The sequence below is a fragment of the Eubalaena glacialis genome, chromosome 14, assembly GCF_028564815.1.
Source record: "Eubalaena glacialis isolate mEubGla1 chromosome 14, mEubGla1.1.hap2.+ XY, whole genome shotgun sequence".
Classification (NCBI taxonomy): domain Eukaryota; kingdom Metazoa; phylum Chordata; class Mammalia; order Artiodactyla; family Balaenidae; genus Eubalaena; species Eubalaena glacialis.
The window spans coordinates 58,933,631-58,955,499 of NC_083729.1; the positions used below are offsets into that span (position 1 = coordinate 58,933,631).

The 21,869-nt window shown below is 35.4% G+C and overlaps 1 protein-coding gene across 1 annotated transcript in view; it reads right to left on the reverse strand.

The window, feature by feature from the left end:
- Positions 1-21,869, reverse strand: part of PPP3R1 (protein phosphatase 3 regulatory subunit B, alpha) — a 57,045-nt gene that overhangs the window by 8,125 nt on the left and 27,051 nt on the right. Inside the window, exons 2-4 of the mRNA XM_061210575.1 lie at positions 19,282-19,321; positions 2,669-2,845; positions 1,525-1,584 (exon numbers count right to left, since the gene is read on the reverse strand). Of these exons, the coding sequence (XP_061066558.1) occupies positions 1,525-1,584; positions 2,669-2,845; positions 19,282-19,321 (277 nt within the window). The remainder of the gene's footprint in view (positions 1-1,524; positions 1,585-2,668; positions 2,846-19,281; positions 19,322-21,869) is intronic.

Here is a 21,869-nt window from a genome sequence, read left to right on the forward strand (position 1 = left end):
AAAGAGAGTAAGGAAAATCAATGGCAAAATCAAAGGCACTCACAAACGAATACTTTCAATGAGAGAGAGAACAATAAGCTGCCAAACAATTAGAATTCTACTATGAGGACAGCTCCTTCCTACCCAGAGATGTCTTTAGGTGAAAATGGTTAAGAGTATATGGGCTATGGGACTTCCCTGGCAGTCCAGTGGTTAAGACTTCGCCTTCCAATGCAGGGGGTGGGTTTGATCTCCGGTCGGGGAGCTAAGATCTCACATGCCTCAGGGCCAAAAAACCAAAACATAAAACAGAAGCAACATTGTAACAAATTCAATAAAGACTTTAAAAATGGTCCACATTGGGTTTCCCTGAATCCGCCTGCCAGTGCAGGAGACACGGGTTCGAGCCCTGGTCCTGGAAGATCCCACATGCCGCGGAGCAACTAAGCCTGTGCGCCACAACTACTGAGCCTGTGCTCTAGAGCCCGCGAGCCACAACTACTGAGCCTGTGCGCCACAACTACTGAAGCCTGCGTGCTAAAGCCCGTGCTCTGCAACAAGAGAAGCCACCACAACGAGAAGCCCATGCACTACAACAAAGAGTAGCCCCCGCTCGCTGCAACTAGAGAAAGCCCACGCACAGCAACGAAGACCCAATGCAGCCAAAGATTTAAAAAAAAAAAAAAAAAGGTCTACATCAAAGAAATCTTTAAAAAAAAAAGAGAGTATATGGGCTATGGAGTCAAGACTGCTTTGGTCAATTAGTGTAGCCTAGAGGTAAGTTATTTACCCTTCCTAAGCTTCATTTTCTGCACATATAAAATAGGGGCTAATAATAGTTCTAACCTCCCAGGTTCTTTACAGTACTGAATGAGATAATATACAATCAAAGACAGCAACTGTTATTACTATTATTCTCATTTACATCAAAAAGAGTTCGTTTGCAAAGGATGTTTGCATATAGCCTGCACCTCAGAGAACTGTTATTAAATACAACATCTCTCTAGTTAAGAGCTGAATGTTTTAAAAAGATATCAGATGTTCCCTATGATAGAGGCAGCCTACGTAAACCAAAATAGTGGACTTCTGGCTAAATAATTCTGAATACGAGTGTAAATGAAGTTAATCTAATCACATTAGAGCATTTCTTCTCACTTTCATGCCAACATTTTATAATAACTATAAATGGAATATAATCTTTAAAATTGTGAATCACTATATTGTACACCTGTAACTTATAAAACACTGTACATCAACTATACTTCAATTAAAAATAAATCTCTTATCTAAGACATGTAATTCATATGGCTGTAGAAGGAAATTCTATTTTCCTTCTATCCAACTAAAAGCAACAACGACACATCATTAAAAAATGCAAACTGCAAATGTCCAGAAAGGATTTTCTCCAGAATGTAAAATTTTTGTTATGTTTACTAAGGATCTAGAATAAAAGACATCTTTTAGAATATTTTAAAAGGAGGTTATAATGCAGTATGGGGTAGTGGTCTAAGAGGGAGAATGAACTCAGTGAAGAGAAATACTTACACCTCAACTTCTGTTCCTTATCTCCTTTGACACTGAACTGAGAGACTCCCTCAATGAACTCTGAATAAGAATAAAAAATGTTTACAAATCAGAAGTTTCAATTTTTCACAAAGAAAAACAATATGTACCCACATACACACACACACACACACACACACACAAACCCCTACATGCTCACAAAAAGATATTTTCTTGCTGCAAAAGAAAATATTACTAGTGGTGTTTAAAATTGAAAAAACCAAATTTGAAACTTCGCAACAAACGAGGTTCTATATATATACATTTTAATTTGAACTTGGAGTTCTCTAAAGTCAAATCAATTTAAACAAATATTTACTTATGCTACAGACCATAACACTCAAAAACATATTCTTTAAGCTATTTAACTCTTTTTTCTTAGAATATGACAAAAGGGGGCTTTAAAAAAAATTTACATTGTTTGGCAGAAAAAAAATAATTTTGGATTTCTGGTTCCAAAATTCAGAATCATTTAAATAAACTGTTGGAAGTTTCATAACAAATGGTCATTTTTCTTCACTGCCTGATACACACTAAATCATAACCAGTTTTAAAGCCCTTCACTTATAATCCAGTTCCTCAAACTAAAATAACAAAATCTGTTGATTCCCTGGTGAAATGAAATGTTCATTTACTTTAAAGTGTAGAATCAAATGGTTAATATTAGCAAAAGCACTACTGTCTTTGTAAAATCTAGATTAACTAAATTAATCCTTTCTATGATAATACTCATATCCTTATTACTTCAGCTTACTTTTTATTGCTGACTTAGTATTAAGTCTCATTCTTTTATAAAAGGTTTTAAAAATGTAGCTTCTAATATTATAAGTTTCCCTAAAGTGAGACTAATTTTCTAACAACAAAAGAAATACTAAATCCCATTTTTTTAGATTACCTTAAAGGGCAATTTGATCATTTATGACCCCAAAAGTAAAAGATCTTATTAGTCCATTAAGGTTCATATATCACAGATTTTGAGGTTTTAACGTAATCTATCTTTATAAGAAAACCAGTAATACAAAGACATTGAAGAAAAACTAAATTTTTCAGACATTTTTGTACACAGAGCTGTAAGACTATTCATAGATTATCTAACTTGTAGTTTAAAAAAAAACTACTTCCTTACCTTTAAAGTCTACTTCTCCATTCCCATCTGTGTCAAATATATCTATTACTCGCTGTACTAAGGGATTCTGTTGTAACTCAGGCAGAGACATGAACTCTTCCACACTCAAAGAACCAGAATTGTCCAAATCGAGCTTCTTAAATCTCTTTCCTAGCCTTTTAATTTCATCAGCATCAACTAAAAGCAAACAAAAAGAGGCAGCATGATTTACCAAACGATTTTGTGATAATTATAGGAAAAAAATTCACCACTTACCCAAGAGTTTAATTTCCAATTTAAAGAGTTGCATATACGATGGACTAATTTCTTATAACAAAGAAAATATATCATAAAAAATTTCTTTTTACCCTTTTGTTTGTCTGCACCTGCCATAACATACAACCAACTGTATGCTGAGTAAGATATTACAGGATTAACAATGCTAAGCTGATCATGGAAGTCAGGTGGTTCTTACCAGACAGACTAAATCAATCTCTATGTACCAGGCACTCTAATTTTCACTTATCTTGTAAAATTTTAATTTAGTTTATTTCTAGCAATTCATGGTTCAAAATTTGAACATGGTTTGAACACAGTTCAATATTCAAAGCCTCCCTCCAACGTTGCCAGCTTCTTGAATATTCTTCTAAAGATATTCTTTGCAAGTATGAGCAAAGAAAACCCAGCATTTTTCGATTTTAATTCTTTAATTAAATTTTTAAGAAAAAATTTTATAAAGGTTAAATTTTTAAAGGTTACTTTCCGTTTACAGTTATTACCAATATCTTAAAAGTCAGGCACAGATCTTTAAAACAGATCAAACCCACCTTGGCAGCACCATTAAACGCTTCAGCTCTGCACTTTGTACAAGCTAAATATAAAGAATTCCAACTTCTGGCACCAACTTTCATCAAAGATTTTTTTCTGCTACTTGGGATCATACTCCCTTAAAACAGATGAACAAGGAAAAACAAACAAACCTCACCCTTTTGACTCATCTTGTGACTCAGAGATACTGTGTTTCATATGTTTTGCCAAGCTGAAACTCATGTTATTTTTCCACTTTTTGTAAGGATACCTTTGGGAGGACTATCTTTTTTAGTAGTTGCAAGTGCCTACATATTCAATTTACATTATATTATACAAAGTATTGTAATAGTTAATCTTATAGTCATACATATATGTATGTCTCTAAAATTGAAGATATTAAAAACTTAGATATTTTAGTCTGAGTTTATAATATAGGTATATATTATAATAATATAGGTATTACTATGGAATGTTTACGTGGAAAACAGCAAATTAAATTGCTGAGACCATACCCAGATCACTGCACCCTTGAATATACTCAGGAATAAATGTGAAATCTAGATGGTTTCCTATTTTAACAAGTGATTTCAAGAATCTTATTAATATTACCACATAAAATAATTAAGAAGTTGCTTTTAGAGAGCTCATGTTGCTACAATAAATTTAAATAAATATTTCCAACTGGACATATTAACGCTAGAGAGTATATAATATTAATAGAGATAGAAAGGTTGCTTATTCATTCATCATCTTCTCAGATGAAGAAACATTAACCACCTCTCTTTATTATACATATATTTTTTATCATTTAGAAAAAAAGAATGTAAGAGATTCCCAACAGTAGCAAAGAGATGTAGGCCTCTGGCTCTTCAAGCACTGTCATTACTATACACACACACCAAGCTGCTACTCCACTGTTAGGTGATTTTGAGGTTTCTCAGAATGAAAAGGAAAAGAAATAAGCAGAATGGTAGAAAAATAAACTTTCCTCAAATTTTAGCCAATTCCCCAAATTTGTAAAATAGTAATAAGTAGCAACAAGACTACTCCTTCAGGAAATTCTTTTAATAGCCACTTTATAAATAATTTATTACCTATTAGTCCATTAACAATTTAAAAACAAAATACAGCAAGTCTTATCAAATCCTCCTAGTGACAATAGTATTTTCAAAGAAACAACTAAATGTAATGTGGGATCCTGAATAGAATCCTGGAAAAGAAAAACTTTCCAGTGTCACAATTTCTTTTTTCACTAAAATATACAGTTTAACAGTATTGTAAGAATGTTAATTTCTTGATTTTGATAATGATAATTGCACTTTAAGTCTGTGAGATGTTAACATCAGAGGAAGCTTGGGTGAGTGATATTTGGGAACTCTATTAATTTTGCAACATTTTTGTAATTTTTCCTTAAGCCCCCTCCTATTTGTAACAACTCTTAATTTTTTCCTTGTGTTTCATGACTTTGAAACTTCTGATCCAGTATTTTGTAAAATATCCCTCAGAGTGAGTTGCTGATGTTTTTTCATGATTAGAATGCTTTGGGGCAAGAATACCATAGAAATGATATGTCCTTCTCAGTGCACCATTATCAAGGGGTTCATGATGTCAACATGTCTTTTCACTAGTGATGCTAATTTTGATCACTTGGCCAAGGTGGTTTCTGCCAGATGTCTCCACTATAAATATACTATCTTTCCCTCTGTATTAAAAAATATTGGGGGGGAATACTCTGAGACTATTCAAATATCCTACTTTCTCCTCAAACTCTGATCTAATTTGAGCATCATCTAGGTAGGTCTTGTTTGCAAAATTTTATGACTGTGGTATTGCCTAATAACGATTTTCTTTTTCCCTCATTATTAACTGGACTGTTCCTGTTAAAAAACAAAACAAAACAAACCTGTCCCCTTTCCTTATTTGTTTCTTTATTCAATTATTTGTATCAGCATGGATTCATGGGTACTTATTTTACCCTATGGGTTAAAATCCAATGTCATTTTACCTGTTAACCAAATTATTCCAGCTTTGTTCTTTGTTAGGTACTACCTCAAGCTGGCTCCTGTGTGACTTTTCAACAATCCCCAATTTGAGCATTTCCTTATTTTCTGGCACCATAAAATGTTCCAGTCTCATCCTGACTATGTATTTCTAAGAAGATATGCCCCAATCTCTTTTGTATGGCAGGATATTTAGAACTATACTATAGAATGAAAACTATAGATCCCTAATAAGGGATCTTAAAGGTACTGTGGAAAGAGCCCTCAGATATGATAAAATTACCTATGGAGAAACATGTTTTTTTTTTTAAATTTATTTTTATTTCTGGCTGCGTTGGGTCTTCGTTGCTGCACGTGTGCGTTTTCTCTAGTTGCGGCGAGCGGGGGCTACTCTTGTTGCGGTGCGCAGGCTTCCTATTGCGGTGGCTTCTCTTGTTGCGGAGCACAGGCTCTAGGTGCGCGGGCTTCAGCATTTGTGATGCGCGGGCTCAGTAGTTGTGGCTCGCGGGCTCTAGAGCGCAGGCTCAGTAGTTGTGGCGCACGGGCTTAGCTGCTGCACGGCATGTGGGATCTTCCCGGACCAGGGCTCGAACCCGTGTCCCCTGCATTGGCAGGCGGATTCTTAACCACTGTGCCACCAGAAGCCCCGAGAAACATGTACTGAATAACCTTGTAAAGACTACCACAAGAATAAAGCCTTATAGTGTTGTCAATAGAAGCTATTGGGTAGTTTTTCAACATAAAGATTAATTTAAAAGTTTTAAAGTCTTCTGTAAAATTCATCTTCTACAAAAGTAATGACTGTATTTCCAATGTTATCCCAAATGAGAAATCAAAACCACCAGGGGGCGCAGATAAAACCTTCACAAGCAGCTCCAAAAAACCGCCTAATTTTATAACAACCTTGTGAGTAGACTAGCAGTCTAATATTTATATTCTGCACAGAATACTTTAACAGAAGAAAGCAAAGAAAGCTCCCTATTAATACTGAAATAGAATCAAAAAGGCATATTATGAAAAATGGGCATTTGTGCTGTGTCTTTTCCTTACAAATGAAAAACTTTCATCCACTTTAAAAGGTCTAGATTCTAGAGGTATATCATAATTTTCTAATGCAAGAGGCAACACATGCTTTTGGTGTTTCTAGATTAAAATTATTACACACTTAAAAAATCATTAATTATCAAATATACAAGAGCTACACATCAGCACCAACAAAAGAATTATCAAGTTGTAATCAAAATGCTAAAAAGAAATTTTAAACCAACTTTGGGAAATAACTGATATTCCAAAAACGCATTATTAAATATATAGTTCTACAGGTTTTGACAAACGTATACACCTACGTAAGCAGCACTGCAATCAAGACAAAAGAAGCACATTTCTATCATACCAAGATGTTTCCTCGGGTCCTTTCCAGTCAATCACAAACACACCGCACCCCCTCCCCACCACAACCCTAGGCAACCACTGTTCTGCTTTCTGTAACTAAATTCTGTCTAGAATTTCACATAAATGGGATCATAGATACGTACTCCTGTGTCCATCTTCCTTTTCTCATTAAGTTTTTGACATTAATCCAAGTTGTTTCATATGTCAGTAGTTTCTTCCTTTTTATGGCACAGTAGTATATATATAGTCCATTGTATGGATATACTACAATCAGTTTATGCATTCATCTGTTAACAGACATGCCTATTGTTTCCTGTTTGGGACTATTAGGAATAAAGATTCTAAGAATATTATACTTATACTTAAGTCTTTTTGTAAACAAATGTTTTCCTGGAATTGCTGAATCATAGGGTAAGCATACATTTGACTTTCAGAAACTGTTAAGTTTTCCAAAGTGGTGTACCATTTTATACTCCCACTGGCAATACCTGAGAATTCCAGGAGCTCTACCTCCTTGCCAACTCATGAAATTGTGAGTCTTTTTAAGTTTAGCCACTCTGCTGGGTGGCAGCAGTATGCAATTATAGTTTTAACCTGCATTTCTCTGAGGATTAATTATCTTGAGCATGCTTTTCATGTGATTATTGTAGCTGATATATCTTCATTTAAGTGACTTCAAATATTTTACCCTTTTAAAAGGTGGGCTGTCTTTAAAAAGTTGTGTGACTCTCTCTTTCTACTGATTGGTGCAAGTCCTTTGTCAGGTGTAGGCATTTCAAGTATCTTCTCCCAGCTTATAAGCTGCCGTTAAGGAGCAAAAACCTTCAATTTTGATGAAACCCATTTTTTTCTTTTATGATTCATGTTTTACAAATAAACTAAAAATCCTTGCCTATGCTGGTCGTGAAGATTTTCTCTGATGTTTTCTTCTAGAAGTTCCATAGTTGTGGCTTTTATGTTTAAATTTATGACCCATGTTTTTTGTACACAAGTAAGGGTAAACTTTTATTCCAGCTATTTTGTTCAAAAGGCTCCCCTTACAATGGTATCTTTGATGTTTTTGTCAAAAATCAATTAACTGTATAAAGTAACATGTTGTACACCTTAAATTTACACAATGTTACATGTCAAATATCCAATTAAAAAAATTTTTTTAAATCAATCAATGGACTGCCCTGGTGGCGCAGTGGTTAAGAATCCGCCTGCCAATGCAGGGGACACGGGTTCAAGCCCTGGTCCGGGAAGATCCCACAGGCTGTGGAGCAACTAAGTCCGCGTGCTGTAGCTACTGAGCCTGCGCTCTAGAGCCCGTGTGCCACAGCTACTGAAGCCGGCGCGCCTAGAGCCCGTGCTCCGTAACAAGAGAAGCCACCACAATGAGAAGCCTGTGCACCGCAACGAAGAGTAGCCCCCGCTCGCAACAACGAAGACCCAACACAGCCAAAAATAAATAAATAATTAATTTAAAAAAAAATTTTTTTAAAGTATACCTGAATAAAAGACTAGAGTTATTTAAAAAAAAAAAATCAATCGAATACACACACATGGGTTTATACCCTCTACTCTGTTCCACTGATTTATTTATCTTATGCCAATACCACAGTTTTATGTTTTAGTCTTTAAATCAGGGAACACTGTCCCCACACTTTGTTGTTCTTTTTCAAAATTGTGCCAGCTCTTCTAAGACCTGGGCTTTCCCATATAGAATGAATGATTATTTGGTAATTTTCATTAAAACCCTACTGAAAACGACTGGGATTGTCTTGAATCTACAGATCAATCTGAGTAGAACTGATACCTTAACAGTATCAAAGTCTTCCAATCTATGAATATGGTACCTCCCTCCATTTACTTAGGTCTTTTTAAGTTTCTCTCAGTGACGTTTCATAGTTCGGTGTATAGATCTTACATATATTTGGTTAAATTTACACTTGAATATCCCAATGTTTTTATTCTATTATAAATGGTATTTTTGTCAATTTCATTTTTTTTTCAATTGTTCACCGCTGTTATAGAGAGATTCCACTGCTTTTTGTATATTGCCCTTGTATCCTACAATCTTGCTAATAAGTTCACTTCTTATTTCTAGGAACAGGATTTACTACATACACAACCATGTCATCTGAGAATAAAGACAACTTTACTCCTTCCTTTCCAGTCTGAATGTATTACATTTCCTCTACTGGACTTAATGTACTGGCTAGAACTTCTAGTACAATTTTGACTACAACTGGTCAGAGTGAAAAACTACTTTTTTCCCCATGGAAAGCATTCAGTCTTTCATCATTAAATAAGTATGATGTTAGCTATAGGTTTTTGGTAGGTGCCCTTTATCAGGTTGATATAGTTCCCTTCTATTCCTAATTTGCCAAAACTATTTATCATGAATGGCTACTGAACTCTGTCAAACAAATACTTTGCTACAACTATTGAGAAGATGTTTTTTCTCTTTTATTACATCAATATAGTGAATTACATTATTAATTGATATTTCTAAATAAAATCATACTCCTGGGACAAACTCCACTTGACCATGCTTTATTGTCCTTTTTACATACTGCTGGATTTGACTTACAAATATTTAAGGATTTTTACACATATGTTCACGGTGAATACTGATCTACAGTTTGCTATAATGTCTTTGGTATTGCTATCGGTATAACACTAGTTTCTATTTTCTGAAGGATTCTTTATTTTTTTCCATTAAATGTTTGCTAGAATTTACCAGTAAAGGCATCTGGGCCCTAGAGTTTTCTTTGTGGGAAAAAATTCAATTTCATTAATAGATATGATGCTATTAAGATTTTCTATTTCCTTTTGTGTCAGTTTTAGGAACAGGCATACCTTGAAGATATCGCAGGTTTGGTTCTAGACCACTGCAAAATAGCAAGTCACATGAATTTTTTGGTTTCCCAATGTGTATAAAAGTTATGTTTACACTATACTGTAGTCTATTACATATGCAACAGCATTGTCTAAAAAAAACAATGTACATACCTTAATTTAAAGGTAAATTAAATTATGCTAAATTTAATTAATAAATTATGCTAAAAATGCTAACCATCATCTGAGCCTTCAGCAAGTCGTAACAGAAACATCAAAGATCACTGATCACAGATCACCATAACAAATATGATAACAATAGTGAAAAAGATTGAAATATCGCGAGAATTACCAAAATGTGACAAACAGCCGCAAAGTGAGCAAGTGCTGCTGGAACAATGGTATCAATACACTTGCTTTATACAGGGTTGCCACAAACCTCCAGTTTGTTTAAAAATTTTTGAAAAGCCAAAAAACAAAAAACAGTATCTGTGAAGCACGATAAAGTGAAGTACAATGAAAAGAGGTCTGCCTGTATTCGTTTTTTCAAGGAATTTGTCTTGTTTCATCCAATGCATAGAACTTATTGGAATAAAACTGTTTATAAAATTCCCTAGTTATTCTTTTAACATCTGTAGGATCTGTAAGTGATTTCAGTTGTTTCGTTACTAATATTGTTAACTGTGTTTTCTTTCTTCTAGAATGCTCCTTCAAAATGTGAATGCTATGTACCACTAACTTCGTAAAAGATACAGTCAAAAATGATTCACCACCTCAAAACTCACAAAGGCAAATGAATATTGTCCAAAGATGTCACAAAAGAAGCTACACACTTAATCCTAAAAACACATTCTTAGAATTGTCTTCAAAGCTCACTGAGTTTCAGAAGAAAATCTGTAATAGAAAAGCCTTGTAACGTAAAAAGTTGGAAGAAAGCTTGGAGATGAAAAACTCCAGATGAGGATAAAGACCCAGAGAGTTAAGTAAGTTGCTCAGTCTGTAAAGCTTGATGGCAAAAGCTGGGTGACGGGATTTCTTGAAATACTTTCGGATCTAATTTCTTTCCTTGTTAGTTACATCAGAAGAGTTAACATAGAAGGTTAGGCTAAGAGATACTAAACACTGCTGTTCCTCAACCTGCACTCTTGGGCCAAGTATGGAGAAAAGGGAATAATAAGAATATTTCCACTTCAGGTAGATAAAAATCAAACAACATATTTTTAAGACGTTCTCCTACTGGTATACTACTGGTTTTCCTGCTGAAGGTGTTTGTATTGCTGTTGTTCTTCTCCTTTTGGTTTATTTACATTGTGGTTCAAATGAGAATATGCAATAGGCATATATTTATAAGATCATAAAAACACATCTTCCGGCTTCCCTGGTGGCGCAGTGGTTGGGAATCTGCCTGCCAATGCAGGGGACATGAGTTCGAGCCCTGGTCTGGGAAGATCCCACATGCCGTGGAGCAGCTGGGCCCGTGAGCCACAATTACTGAGCCTGCGCGTCTGGAGCCTGTGCTCCGCAACAAGAGAGGTCGCGATAGTGAGAGGCCCGCGCACCGCGATGAAGAGTGGCCCCCGCTTGCCACAACTAGAGAAAGCCCTCACACAGAAACGAAGACCCAACACAGCCAAAAGTAAATAAATTAATTAATTAAAAAAAGAAATGTTTTTAAAAATTTAAAAAAAAAACAAAAACACATCTTCAAGTTTTCTCACTAAGTTATTAATAACCCTGGCTTGAAAGTCACACTCTTTTTTTCTTTTAACCTAAGTATACTGTGTAGGTCAGTAACATATCTTAATCAAAAGATGTGGCTCTCAAAGAGTTCCACTGTTTTTGTACGTCAAATCCAACTCTAACCCATTATATCACATTCTCCAAGCTTTCCTTTTATCTTTTCCTATGATATGCTGCAGTTAAACATGTTAGTTGCACTCTTCTTAAGCTTTGTATCAGTCCCCACCACCAACTCCCCCCCCAAATATGGTATTTTCACAAAAGCATGCATATTCAAGAGTCTTCTTTTACTTTCAGCACCATTTAGTCAAAAGACTTATTTATGGCTTCTCGAGAGCTCAATCTGGTTTATCGCCAAGAATGTAATACTGCATCCCCAGTCTCTGCTTTTTTTTCTTACTGCCTTGCCTTTTACCTTAACATTAAGAAATTCCAGCATACAATTTATATAATGACTTTTACTTTCTTCTTGATGACATTTTCCACAGACAATTCTGGCTTCTTGCTCTAATTTGAACCACCTGCTTTCCAGGTCCCCGGCATAGTTGTTATCTCGGGATCTTCACTGGTGTCTTAAGAGATTTCGTTTCTTGGATCTTGTTTCATCTTTTTTCTCTAACTTCTCCTTCATTTTTCTGGGTACATATTCAAGAACGTATGAAAGGTAGATTTCCCAAGTCCTTATATTTCTGGAAATGTCTTTAATTTGGCCTCTCACCTGAGTAATCATTTGGTTGCTATCAAATTCTAGATTTAGGAACTCAGAACGAACTTTGAATTAACCGCCCTATTGCTTTCTAATATCTACTGCTGCTGCTAAGAAATCCAATGCCAGTAGACTCTTATTCTTTTTGAGGCCAACCTTTTCCCTGTCTAGCAGCTTTTAGGGTTTTCTTTTTGCTCTTGGATTTCTAAAACTACAAAAGAGGTTGACACCAAATGGAGATCTTTTTTCATCTGAACTTCCCGAGTATCAGAATGCTCTTTCAATCAGAAGATACGATTTTTTAGGTGAAGAAAATTTTCTACTATTTCACTGACTATTTTTGCTTTTATTTCATGTAATATAACTTTTGAGATGTCTTTTAGACAGATGCTATTACACTCTGTATTTGTTCTCCAAGTTCCTCTTTTCTTGCATATTTTTCCATCTCTTTTGCTCTAACATTCTGAGGGAGATCCAAGAATTTATACTTTTGCTAAATGGCTAGCTAGGCTTTCTTAAACCAGCTGAAGTAACTGTCTTCTACATACCAGCTACAAAATTACTCAATTTTGTGGTAGACTATGAAATTACTACATGCCATGGACTTCACTGCTGAAACTACAAATTTGTTAAGTGCTACCATGATGCCAAAATTTGACAGTATGGATAAAGAAAACAGAGCTAGCACTTCACTTTTCTTAAGACTACTCATCTAAAAACCTGAAATATTTAGAATATAGTAAATAATCCAGGCATTGTTTTTTAAAAAGGTACTGTGATGGCAAAACAAGGTAGCAACTTCAAGCCTAGGCGTTCAAGTTTGTGCACTATACTTCATTACTCAGCAATAAAGCTTTACTGAAAGAAAACAGAATATAAGTAATTCTCAGTGGACTAGGTGAAATAAATTAGAGTTCAGGATCACTAATTACTAAGTAAATGATAAATCATGGCATGAATTATTTGATACATTTATGAAGATTTAAATCTAAAGTAACAAGTGTACAAGTCAATTTCAAAGTCAGTGACATAAAGTTTTTATGGATATTAAAAGTTTCCTCCAAAGATTTCTGAGATGATAAATAAAGATTTGGGAGTAAACCAGAAATTACTCTTTAGAACACACATCATTGAAAAATTAAAGTGAACTGGAGGGCGGGAGGCGCTGGCGGGACGTGGGCCTGCAAAACCACGAGCGAAGCGGGTTCGGGCCCTCAACGGTGGGCGCGAGTGTCCCGCCTGCTCTCCTTCAGCGCGACCCATCGGCTCCACAGGAGGCAATTATGAAGCCCCTTGATCATAAGAATCTGGATCTGGATGTGCCGTATTTTGCAGATGTCGTAAGACGACAGAAAATGTAGCTGTTTATATCTGGGAAGACCTTCAGAAATTTCTTCCTGCGGGAGTTCTTCATAAAGTAAAAGTATATGAAACTGACAATAATATTGTAGTCTATAAAAGAGAAGAACTCTTGGAGGTTAGTACTATAGAATGATTTAATTTCTTTCCATATTTGAAGAAGATCTTTATCCCCTTGGACATTTAAGAAGTCATCACATAATTGTTACATCTCTGAATTGTGTTCTGGAGCACTTGATTTACTGGAATCATTGTAAGACCTGTTTTAAACTCAAATCTATCTTAAAACCAAATTGTAATGTATTCTGAGTATCATTTAAAGAGTGTTTCACCTATAGATTAAAATCATTTCAGCAACAACAAAAAAAATTAAAGTGAGCTAAGCTAGTACATATAAGAAAGGAAACAAAAGAATGCAGAAATGAAGGAGGAAATCAAATTAACTTTAGATTAACCTTTTCTGTGAAAAAGTTTTCTGTTTTCAAAACAAAGAAAAACCCTAGTCTAAGCAAAGAATATGAACATGTAAACCTCGCTGAGACAACTGATTGTGAGCAGAAATTAACAGCACAAATTGAAGTCAATATCTCTATGTTTTCAAGTCAATTGTAAGTATTTAAACCAGAAACAAAACTGATTGAATATGAGACTGTTTACTCAAAATGAGAGCAGTGTCCTAATGGCTAAAGGTGTCTTCAAGGTTTCTACAGACAGTTCATTATGCAAAGGGAAACGTTCCTTCAGAGGCTGCCAAGCTCCTCTTGGGTCACCTTCTAACGAAAGAAAATTGAGAAAGCTCTTCAGATAAAAGACTGTTTTAGTTTTTCATCTACATTCAATCTACAAAATAGGCCCTCTGTTCACCAATTTTATCAAAATTATTCAGAATTATACTGGTTTTAGCAACAGTAAAAAAATATTAGTTGAATCTGACTTTCCACTCACACCTCCTCCCGTGCTCCAATCTAGCCCTCTGCTGAACTATCTAACCTAGTGTCTTGCACTCAGCCACTTTTCCAAATTATCATGCCAAGTTACAACCACAGTCTCAACTTTGAGCAAATCACCCCAACAGAGTGTACATTTCCTACTCCAGACAGGTTAGCCAACAGACAGAAACAAAGTCACAATGGCCTAGAATAATTTAACTCAACAAAAAGCAAACACTCAATTAAGAGACAAAAAAAAAAAAAAAATCAGAGAATACCTAACTATGTCTTAGACAAGTCCAGTTTTGCCTAAAATCGTTCAAACATAGACAAACATAACATTAATCTTGTAAGAGTTACTGTAAGAGAGGCTGTACAGTATTGTGATTAAAAATATAACTCCAGAGCATGACTGCTTGAGATCAAATCATGGCTTTGTTACTCTACCTGCTGCTGTGTGATCTTAGGCCAGTTATTGATGCCTGTTTTCTCATCTATACAATGGGGAAAGTAACAATACCTCTTTCATGAGGCTGCTGTGAGGATTAAGAAGGTAAATAAATGTATGTGAAATGCTTAGAACAGTGCCTGGCATGTGTTAATGCCATGTAAGTACTTGTTATTATTTATGAAAACAAATGGGGTGATTGGTAACTACTGGGTTTTTCTAAAGATACAGCCTTTAAAATTATCCAACTAGCTGTCTCTACAGTCCAGCTCTGAGCTCTCACTAGCTTATTCAGTCAACAGATACTTACTCAGTATCTGCTCTACGCCAGGCATCGCACTTCCACTTCCACTGTCAATACCTCAATTCTTTTATGGGTGAAAATGAGCTCAACCGCCTCTTATTATTAAGGCTTGCTGTGCTGCATGCCATACTTAACTATAATTAAATAATTACTTCTCCTTGATATTACTCTTAGTTATTTCCCGCCTCCTTTTTCCACTCATGAAAAAAAAAAAAAACTTTATAAAGGAAACTTTCAAACACATACAAAGGTTGAGAGACTCATATAATGAATCCCACATATCTATCACCCAGTTTCAACCACTGACACATTAGAAATCTTATTTATACACCCACTTCAATTATTTTAGAGCGAATCCCAGACGTACCATGTCCTTGTAACTGTTCAGTATTTATCATCTATCTCTAAGGTATTCTTTTAAACCACAATATTATTACAACTAAAACATTAATTATTAATAATTAATTCTTAAATAGTCAGTGCTCAAATTTTCCCAAATAGCACAAATGATTTTACAGGTTTTTTCACTCCATCAGATTTAGCAATTAGGCAATGTGCCAATAAAATGAAGGCGACCATGGGAATTCGCTGGCGGTCCAGTGGTGAGGACTCTGTGTTCTCACTGCCGAGGGCCCAGGTTCGATCCCTGGTCGGGGAACTAAGATCCCACAAGCCACACGGTGTGGCCAAAAAATAAATAAATAAATAAAACAAAATAAATAAATACAATGAAGGTGACCTTAATAATAACAGTTTCAGCAAAGTAGTAGGAGATGAAAGCCAGATTTGAGCAGGCAGAAATAAGGAAATGGAGATCACTGTATATGCTCAGGCAAAGCTCAAATACGAGAAAGAAAGGAGAAGAACTGGGAGGTACACGCAGGATCAGGACCAAAGGGGAGTTGATTATGTCTGTAAACTGAAGAAAAATGAAGAAGCTGAGACACAGGTAAAAACAAAGAGAAACTAAAAACGTAAGGTCCTAGAGATGAGAGGGGATGAGATCAAAAGCATAAGTGCCAAGGCTGACCTTGAATAAGAGAGGTATAACCTAAACTCTGATATTGAAAGGAAGGAGTTATTAAGCATGAGTACGAAAATGGGGAAATTTCTGTGTGTGGCAGGCAGGGGGTGATGGGGTGGGGAGGTAATGAGGCTAACACTTAAAAATGTTCTCGGTTTTCTTCAGCATTAGGAGACGAAAATCACTGATTAAAAGTAGGGCACTGGAAAGAATTATGCAAGGGGGTTAGATAAAATATTGAAGATCTGGTTGGAATTTAAGGAAACTGAAAGGGACAAATGACCAAACAGGTGAAAGAATTAATCAGCATTCAAATCTTATGTAGATTTCAAAAAACAATTTCAAACAGCACCCCTTCCATGAAGCTTTTCTTAATTTTCTTAACCAAAGGTAATTTTCCCTCCTTGGAACCTTTGCTTTTATTGCTCATAATGGTTTGTTTCCACTGTAAAAATTAATGCATTTCTTCTCTTTTTCCCAGTAGCTAGACTGTAAGCATTCTGTGGGTACTTACTTATCTGTGTGTCCCAGGGTTAAAAACAGTACTTCACAGCATACAATTTAGAATCTTACTGCCTTTTTAAAAAATAGCATAATTTAAATACTAAAAGAACAAAAGAGACAGTAACTACTAAAGAGGTGAGAGGACTACTGAAGGCCTCACAGAGAACACAGACCTGAGCTAGGTCTGGAAGGGAAGAGAAGGCACAACTTGAACAGGGGAAGTGTAAAAAGTAAAGTGCCTCAAGGATTGGTTTTAACATTTTAAACACGGTAACAGCTGTTTACAAATAACACTAAGCTCTCCCATTAATAAAGAAGTTTTGCAAATGAGCAAAAAAAGACTTACTACCATGTGTGGGTGGGGAAAAAAGTGGTGGTTTTAATGTGAATAAGTTCAAATTCATCAAAATCATGTATAAAATATATTATATTCTAGTGAACCAATTAGAAAATAGAGGAAAACTACATTTTTACAGGATGACAGAAGAATTCAGACAGATTCATATCTAGTTGAACAATCACTGACAAGTACAGATCTTTAGTGACAAGGCTCAAGTTTCATCAAAGCACAGATGATGTCATAAGAAAGAAGACTTACTAAGTTCTGAAGATAAAACTGAAAGAGATAGCTTTTAACAGTGTATGAAATCTATTTCAAATACTTACTATTTAAAAAAACTTGGCTTTCACCATCCTGGATGTATCGAAGGGAACATCCATCTTGCCTTTTGCCCTGGGACATTTTTCTCTGCAATCAGGTAAATGACCCTCAGTCCCAGATTTTAAAGGAGTGCAGAAGGTAAGAACCTGGGACGTCTTGCCCCCTTAGGACCTCTGTTCCCTGACCAAGAAACAAAAACTAACCTCCTAGTACCTCATACTTACTTTTCAGAGCTGTACTCCCAACAGCCTACCCCAACTCTATTTGCAGCCTGAATCCTAGCTAATTACAGGCTTCTACACCTCCTTCTTGCCCACTAGCAACGGGAGGAAAACACCACAGGCTCAAGCTGAACAGTAAGTGGCAAGGCACAATTCTGAGCAGAACTCTTTCAATTCTAAAGAAACTATACAACTGACATGTCAATTATGGCACAGACAAGAATTATAGATCTAGATAACACTCGGAGCACTAGTCTGTAAGTACTCTATCTTGAGCACATTGCAGAGGTCAAACAAAAACAGCCATAGACAATGTGAGCAAATGGGCATGGCTGTGTTCCAATAAAACTTTATTAAAAAAACTGTTGGTAGGCAGTAGTTTACCAACCTCTGGTCTAGAGAGTCATAATTAGATTTGGTTTTGGTCAATTCTAACAATACACTGGATACAACATTTTATCTTCATGTTTAAAACAGAAATACACATCTACATATGATCAAAATTATATAAGAAATTCATAAAGGAAAGCCTGGGAGGAAACAGTAAAATAAAATGTAAATAGTAGTAGGGATGGCCAAACTATGGGTCATTGGTCATAGAGTATCACCATAAAAAAAAAGTTTAAAAAATTGTAGAAATTACAAAATGGAAAATAAAATGGATTAATAAACAAGTAATTTAAGCTTATGGTAACTGCTCTAAAGAAAATAAACAGGGTACTGCCCATGTTAGAGAGAATCTGAAGAGAGCAGAGAAAGAGAAAACATCTCCAAAGAGGGGACATTTTATAGGGGACATTTATGCTGAGATCTGAAAGACGATGAAGTCGCTCAAGAAAAGAGCTGATGGAAGAGTATTTAACCAGAGCTCATAAGCAAGCAAAGGTGTTGATGAGAATGAAAGAAACTGACAAGTGTTCTGGGAAAAGAAAGGAGACTAATGAAACAATGAGCAATGGGGAAATGGTTTTAATGAGACAAAAAAGAAGAGACATCTCATTGCAAAGTAAGATGTCTCCAAACAAGGCAGGACCAGCTTCATCAAACAGGGATGGCAGAAAGGGCAAGGAAGGTTCAGAAGAGTTTGGGAATTCTGGGACCTCAGGATGGTATCTATAAATTTACCAGTGTCCCCATTCCGATTCTCATGATCTCCGTCTTCCCCAATCATTGTACTTCCACACAAGAGACCTTTTGATTTTTATTTAAGCTCCCTGGTCCTCTGACACTTGAATCAAGAATTTCTAAGATTGTCATTTTCTTTCCTTATGTTCTCCAGTATAGTCAGAAATAGCCAGCCCACCCACACTTCTTATACTCCTCATCCTCCCCAGAAATGTCTTGTACGATATAGCCCCTTAGTCTATCAGTTTTGCCTTCAATAAGCAGTTTATTTTACATAACCACAAGTTAAGTAAGTTAACTGTTTACTTGAAGCTTTGTTAATCTGAAAAACTTCAGTTGGGTTAAGCCACTGAGATTTGAGGGTCGATTTGTAATTACAACATAGTGCAGACGCTAACAATAAAGAGGTCTATAAAAAAATCTTTCCCTATTCTGGTAACTCAGAAAGACTCTAAGTCAAATTCACTGCCATTTAAAATGGTTAAGGGCTAACTTTGCTATATAAATTTATAGAGGCGTAAGATTTACATACATACATATATAGAATGTGAAAATAAAAGAAGTTCTTGATAAGAATATTTGACTTACAGTGTGAGCACATTTCCAAAGGATAACTTGCCTCATTTCCCTGGAGGAAAAAAATAATAATAATTAGTCACAAAATTGGCACAAAAGTCTTTAAAAGATTGAACTTAAATATTCTGAGTCACAAAACATTGGGAAATAAGCCATAAACGAATGTGTCTAGATCTATAAATATTTTTTGATAAAAAAATTATACAGTATGATAGAAAGAGCTCTTGCATCAAACAGGCCTGAGTTGTGGCCTTGTCACGTAAGACTTATGCAAAGATTTGATTAAAATTTATTTTAAATATTTTTAGCACCCTAAACATACTGTATATCGAATTTTAACACACTACACACTGTCAGTGCTCTAACTTGTCTTGCTGGATGAACTCATTTTTGGGTAGAGCTCAGAATAAACCTTCTCCTGCCATTTCTATTTAATTGAAGAGTTTACTGAGACTGCAAAGCTGTTAAGAAAACAAAAATCCTTTTATACCTGCATTGAAACAGAATTTTCTGTACGCTATGCAACAAAAATAAGAAAAATATTAATAGGAAGGTAGGTCCAATGGAAGACAGCCAGCCACTTGAACTCCAAATTTTTCTTTTCATGAGAAGTCTTATCTCATGGATAAACTCCAATATAATTCACCTGAACTCCTAATTTACAAGAAGTTTACTTAAAGAAAAAAGTGCTCTAGAAAAACTACAGACCTGACCCAATGCCTACATTTTAAAATTCTTCATGACTGGGTCCACGGACGTCAAGTAAGCTGGTGAAAGATCACACCATTTGATTAGCAATGGAACCAGAAATAGTTCTAAATCTAAAACTGTAAAAATTCCAAGTATAACAGACTCACACGAAGTAAAAATCATGAAGAAAATCTTTTTAAAAGTCTACAGAATTTAGGGCTTCCCTGGTGGCGCAGTGCTTGAGAATCTGCCTGCCAATGCAGGGGACACGGGTTCGAGCCCCGGTCTGGGAAGATCCCATATGCCGCGGAGCAACTGGGCCCGTGAGCCACAACTACTGAGCCTGCGCATCTGGAGCCTGTGCTCCGCAACAAGAGAGGCCACGACAGTGAGAGGCCTGCGCACCGCGATGAAGAGTGGCCCCCACTCGCCGCAACTAGAGAAAGCCCTCGCACAGAAACGAAGACCCAACACAGCCAAATAAATAAATAAATAAATAAAATTTAAAAAAAAAAAAAAAAAGTCTACAGAATTTAAAGTAATACAAATTGAATTTTTAAAGTTCAACAATAAATTGAGTATACCATGCATCCTATATCCCATCTATCTAATCTTGACCCTGTCTAGCAGCTAGTGTACAATGGGATTAACATTTAAATATTGATATTTGAATATACCTATGTATCCTAAGAAGTCATTGAGCGCAGCCTGAAATAAGAAGTACCATTTTAGTGTGGCTGGCTAGCTTTTAAACTCTGAAAAGTATCTCTTATTCTGAGTAAACTTAAGGTCTGAGAAAAGTTTATCAGTAAATTAGCATCTTTAATTCTTATCTTGCTGACGATAATTAGTCTTTTCCTTGAAAATTACAGCAGATAATTTTACTGGTTAATCTAGTTTTAGATCACTTTAAACATCAAATATATATTAAAATAGAGACAGGAATAGCAAACATTAATAAAAATGACATTATTAATTAGCAGAGATGGAGTTCTACTTATTTTGCACCTTACTTAATTGACCTTAAGATTCTTACCATGATTCCTGTCTTTTACTGTCTCACATATTCTTTCATGTCTAAATTTTTTAAATACCCTTTAAAAAATATTATTCCAGTCTACCTTACAATTTAGTATGTTTCTTATGAGGCTCTCAAAAAAGTATAACGATCCCTAGATTGTCACTGTGAGGTTTGCTTGTTTGTTTTATAATAATGTTGTAATTGTTTCATAAGTGAGGGCAAAAGGGTTATGTGGTACTTTCAGGGAGGACTTTGAAACCAGGTCCTTGTTTCTTCAGCCCACTGACCTTTACAGTGTTATCAATTCTTTATAAATGATACCATCCATCCTCTATCTGTATCACTCCCTGCTAGCTAACATCCACAAGCCCCAAGAACCAATCTGGCTAGGGCTTTAGGGCTTTTCCGTCAACAATGAATGCCTCATCTCTCTCCTAAACTTATTTCAACCTTAACCTGTCTAATTTTATACCCAGAAAAGATATCTTTCAAATATTAAGGTAAAATGTTTTTCCCAGATAACCAAAAACTAAAAAAATTGGGCTGTAATACACATGCACTAGAAGAATGTCAGAAGAAAATTCTTCAGGCAGAAGAAAAATGATATTAGATGGAAATCTGGATCTAGACCAAGGGATGAAGATTACCAGAAATGGTAAATATGTAGGTAAATATAAAAGACATTTTCCTCATTTTAAAATATCTTTAAAATATAATCGACTATTTAACACAAACATAACAAACTGTAGGGTATATAATGTGTAGAAGTAAAAGGTTTGACAAAAACAGCACAAATGTAAGACAGAAATATTGATATATTTGTCAAGATCTTACAATGTGAGGGAAACATTACAACATTATTTGAAAGTAGAGCATGATGTTGAAGATG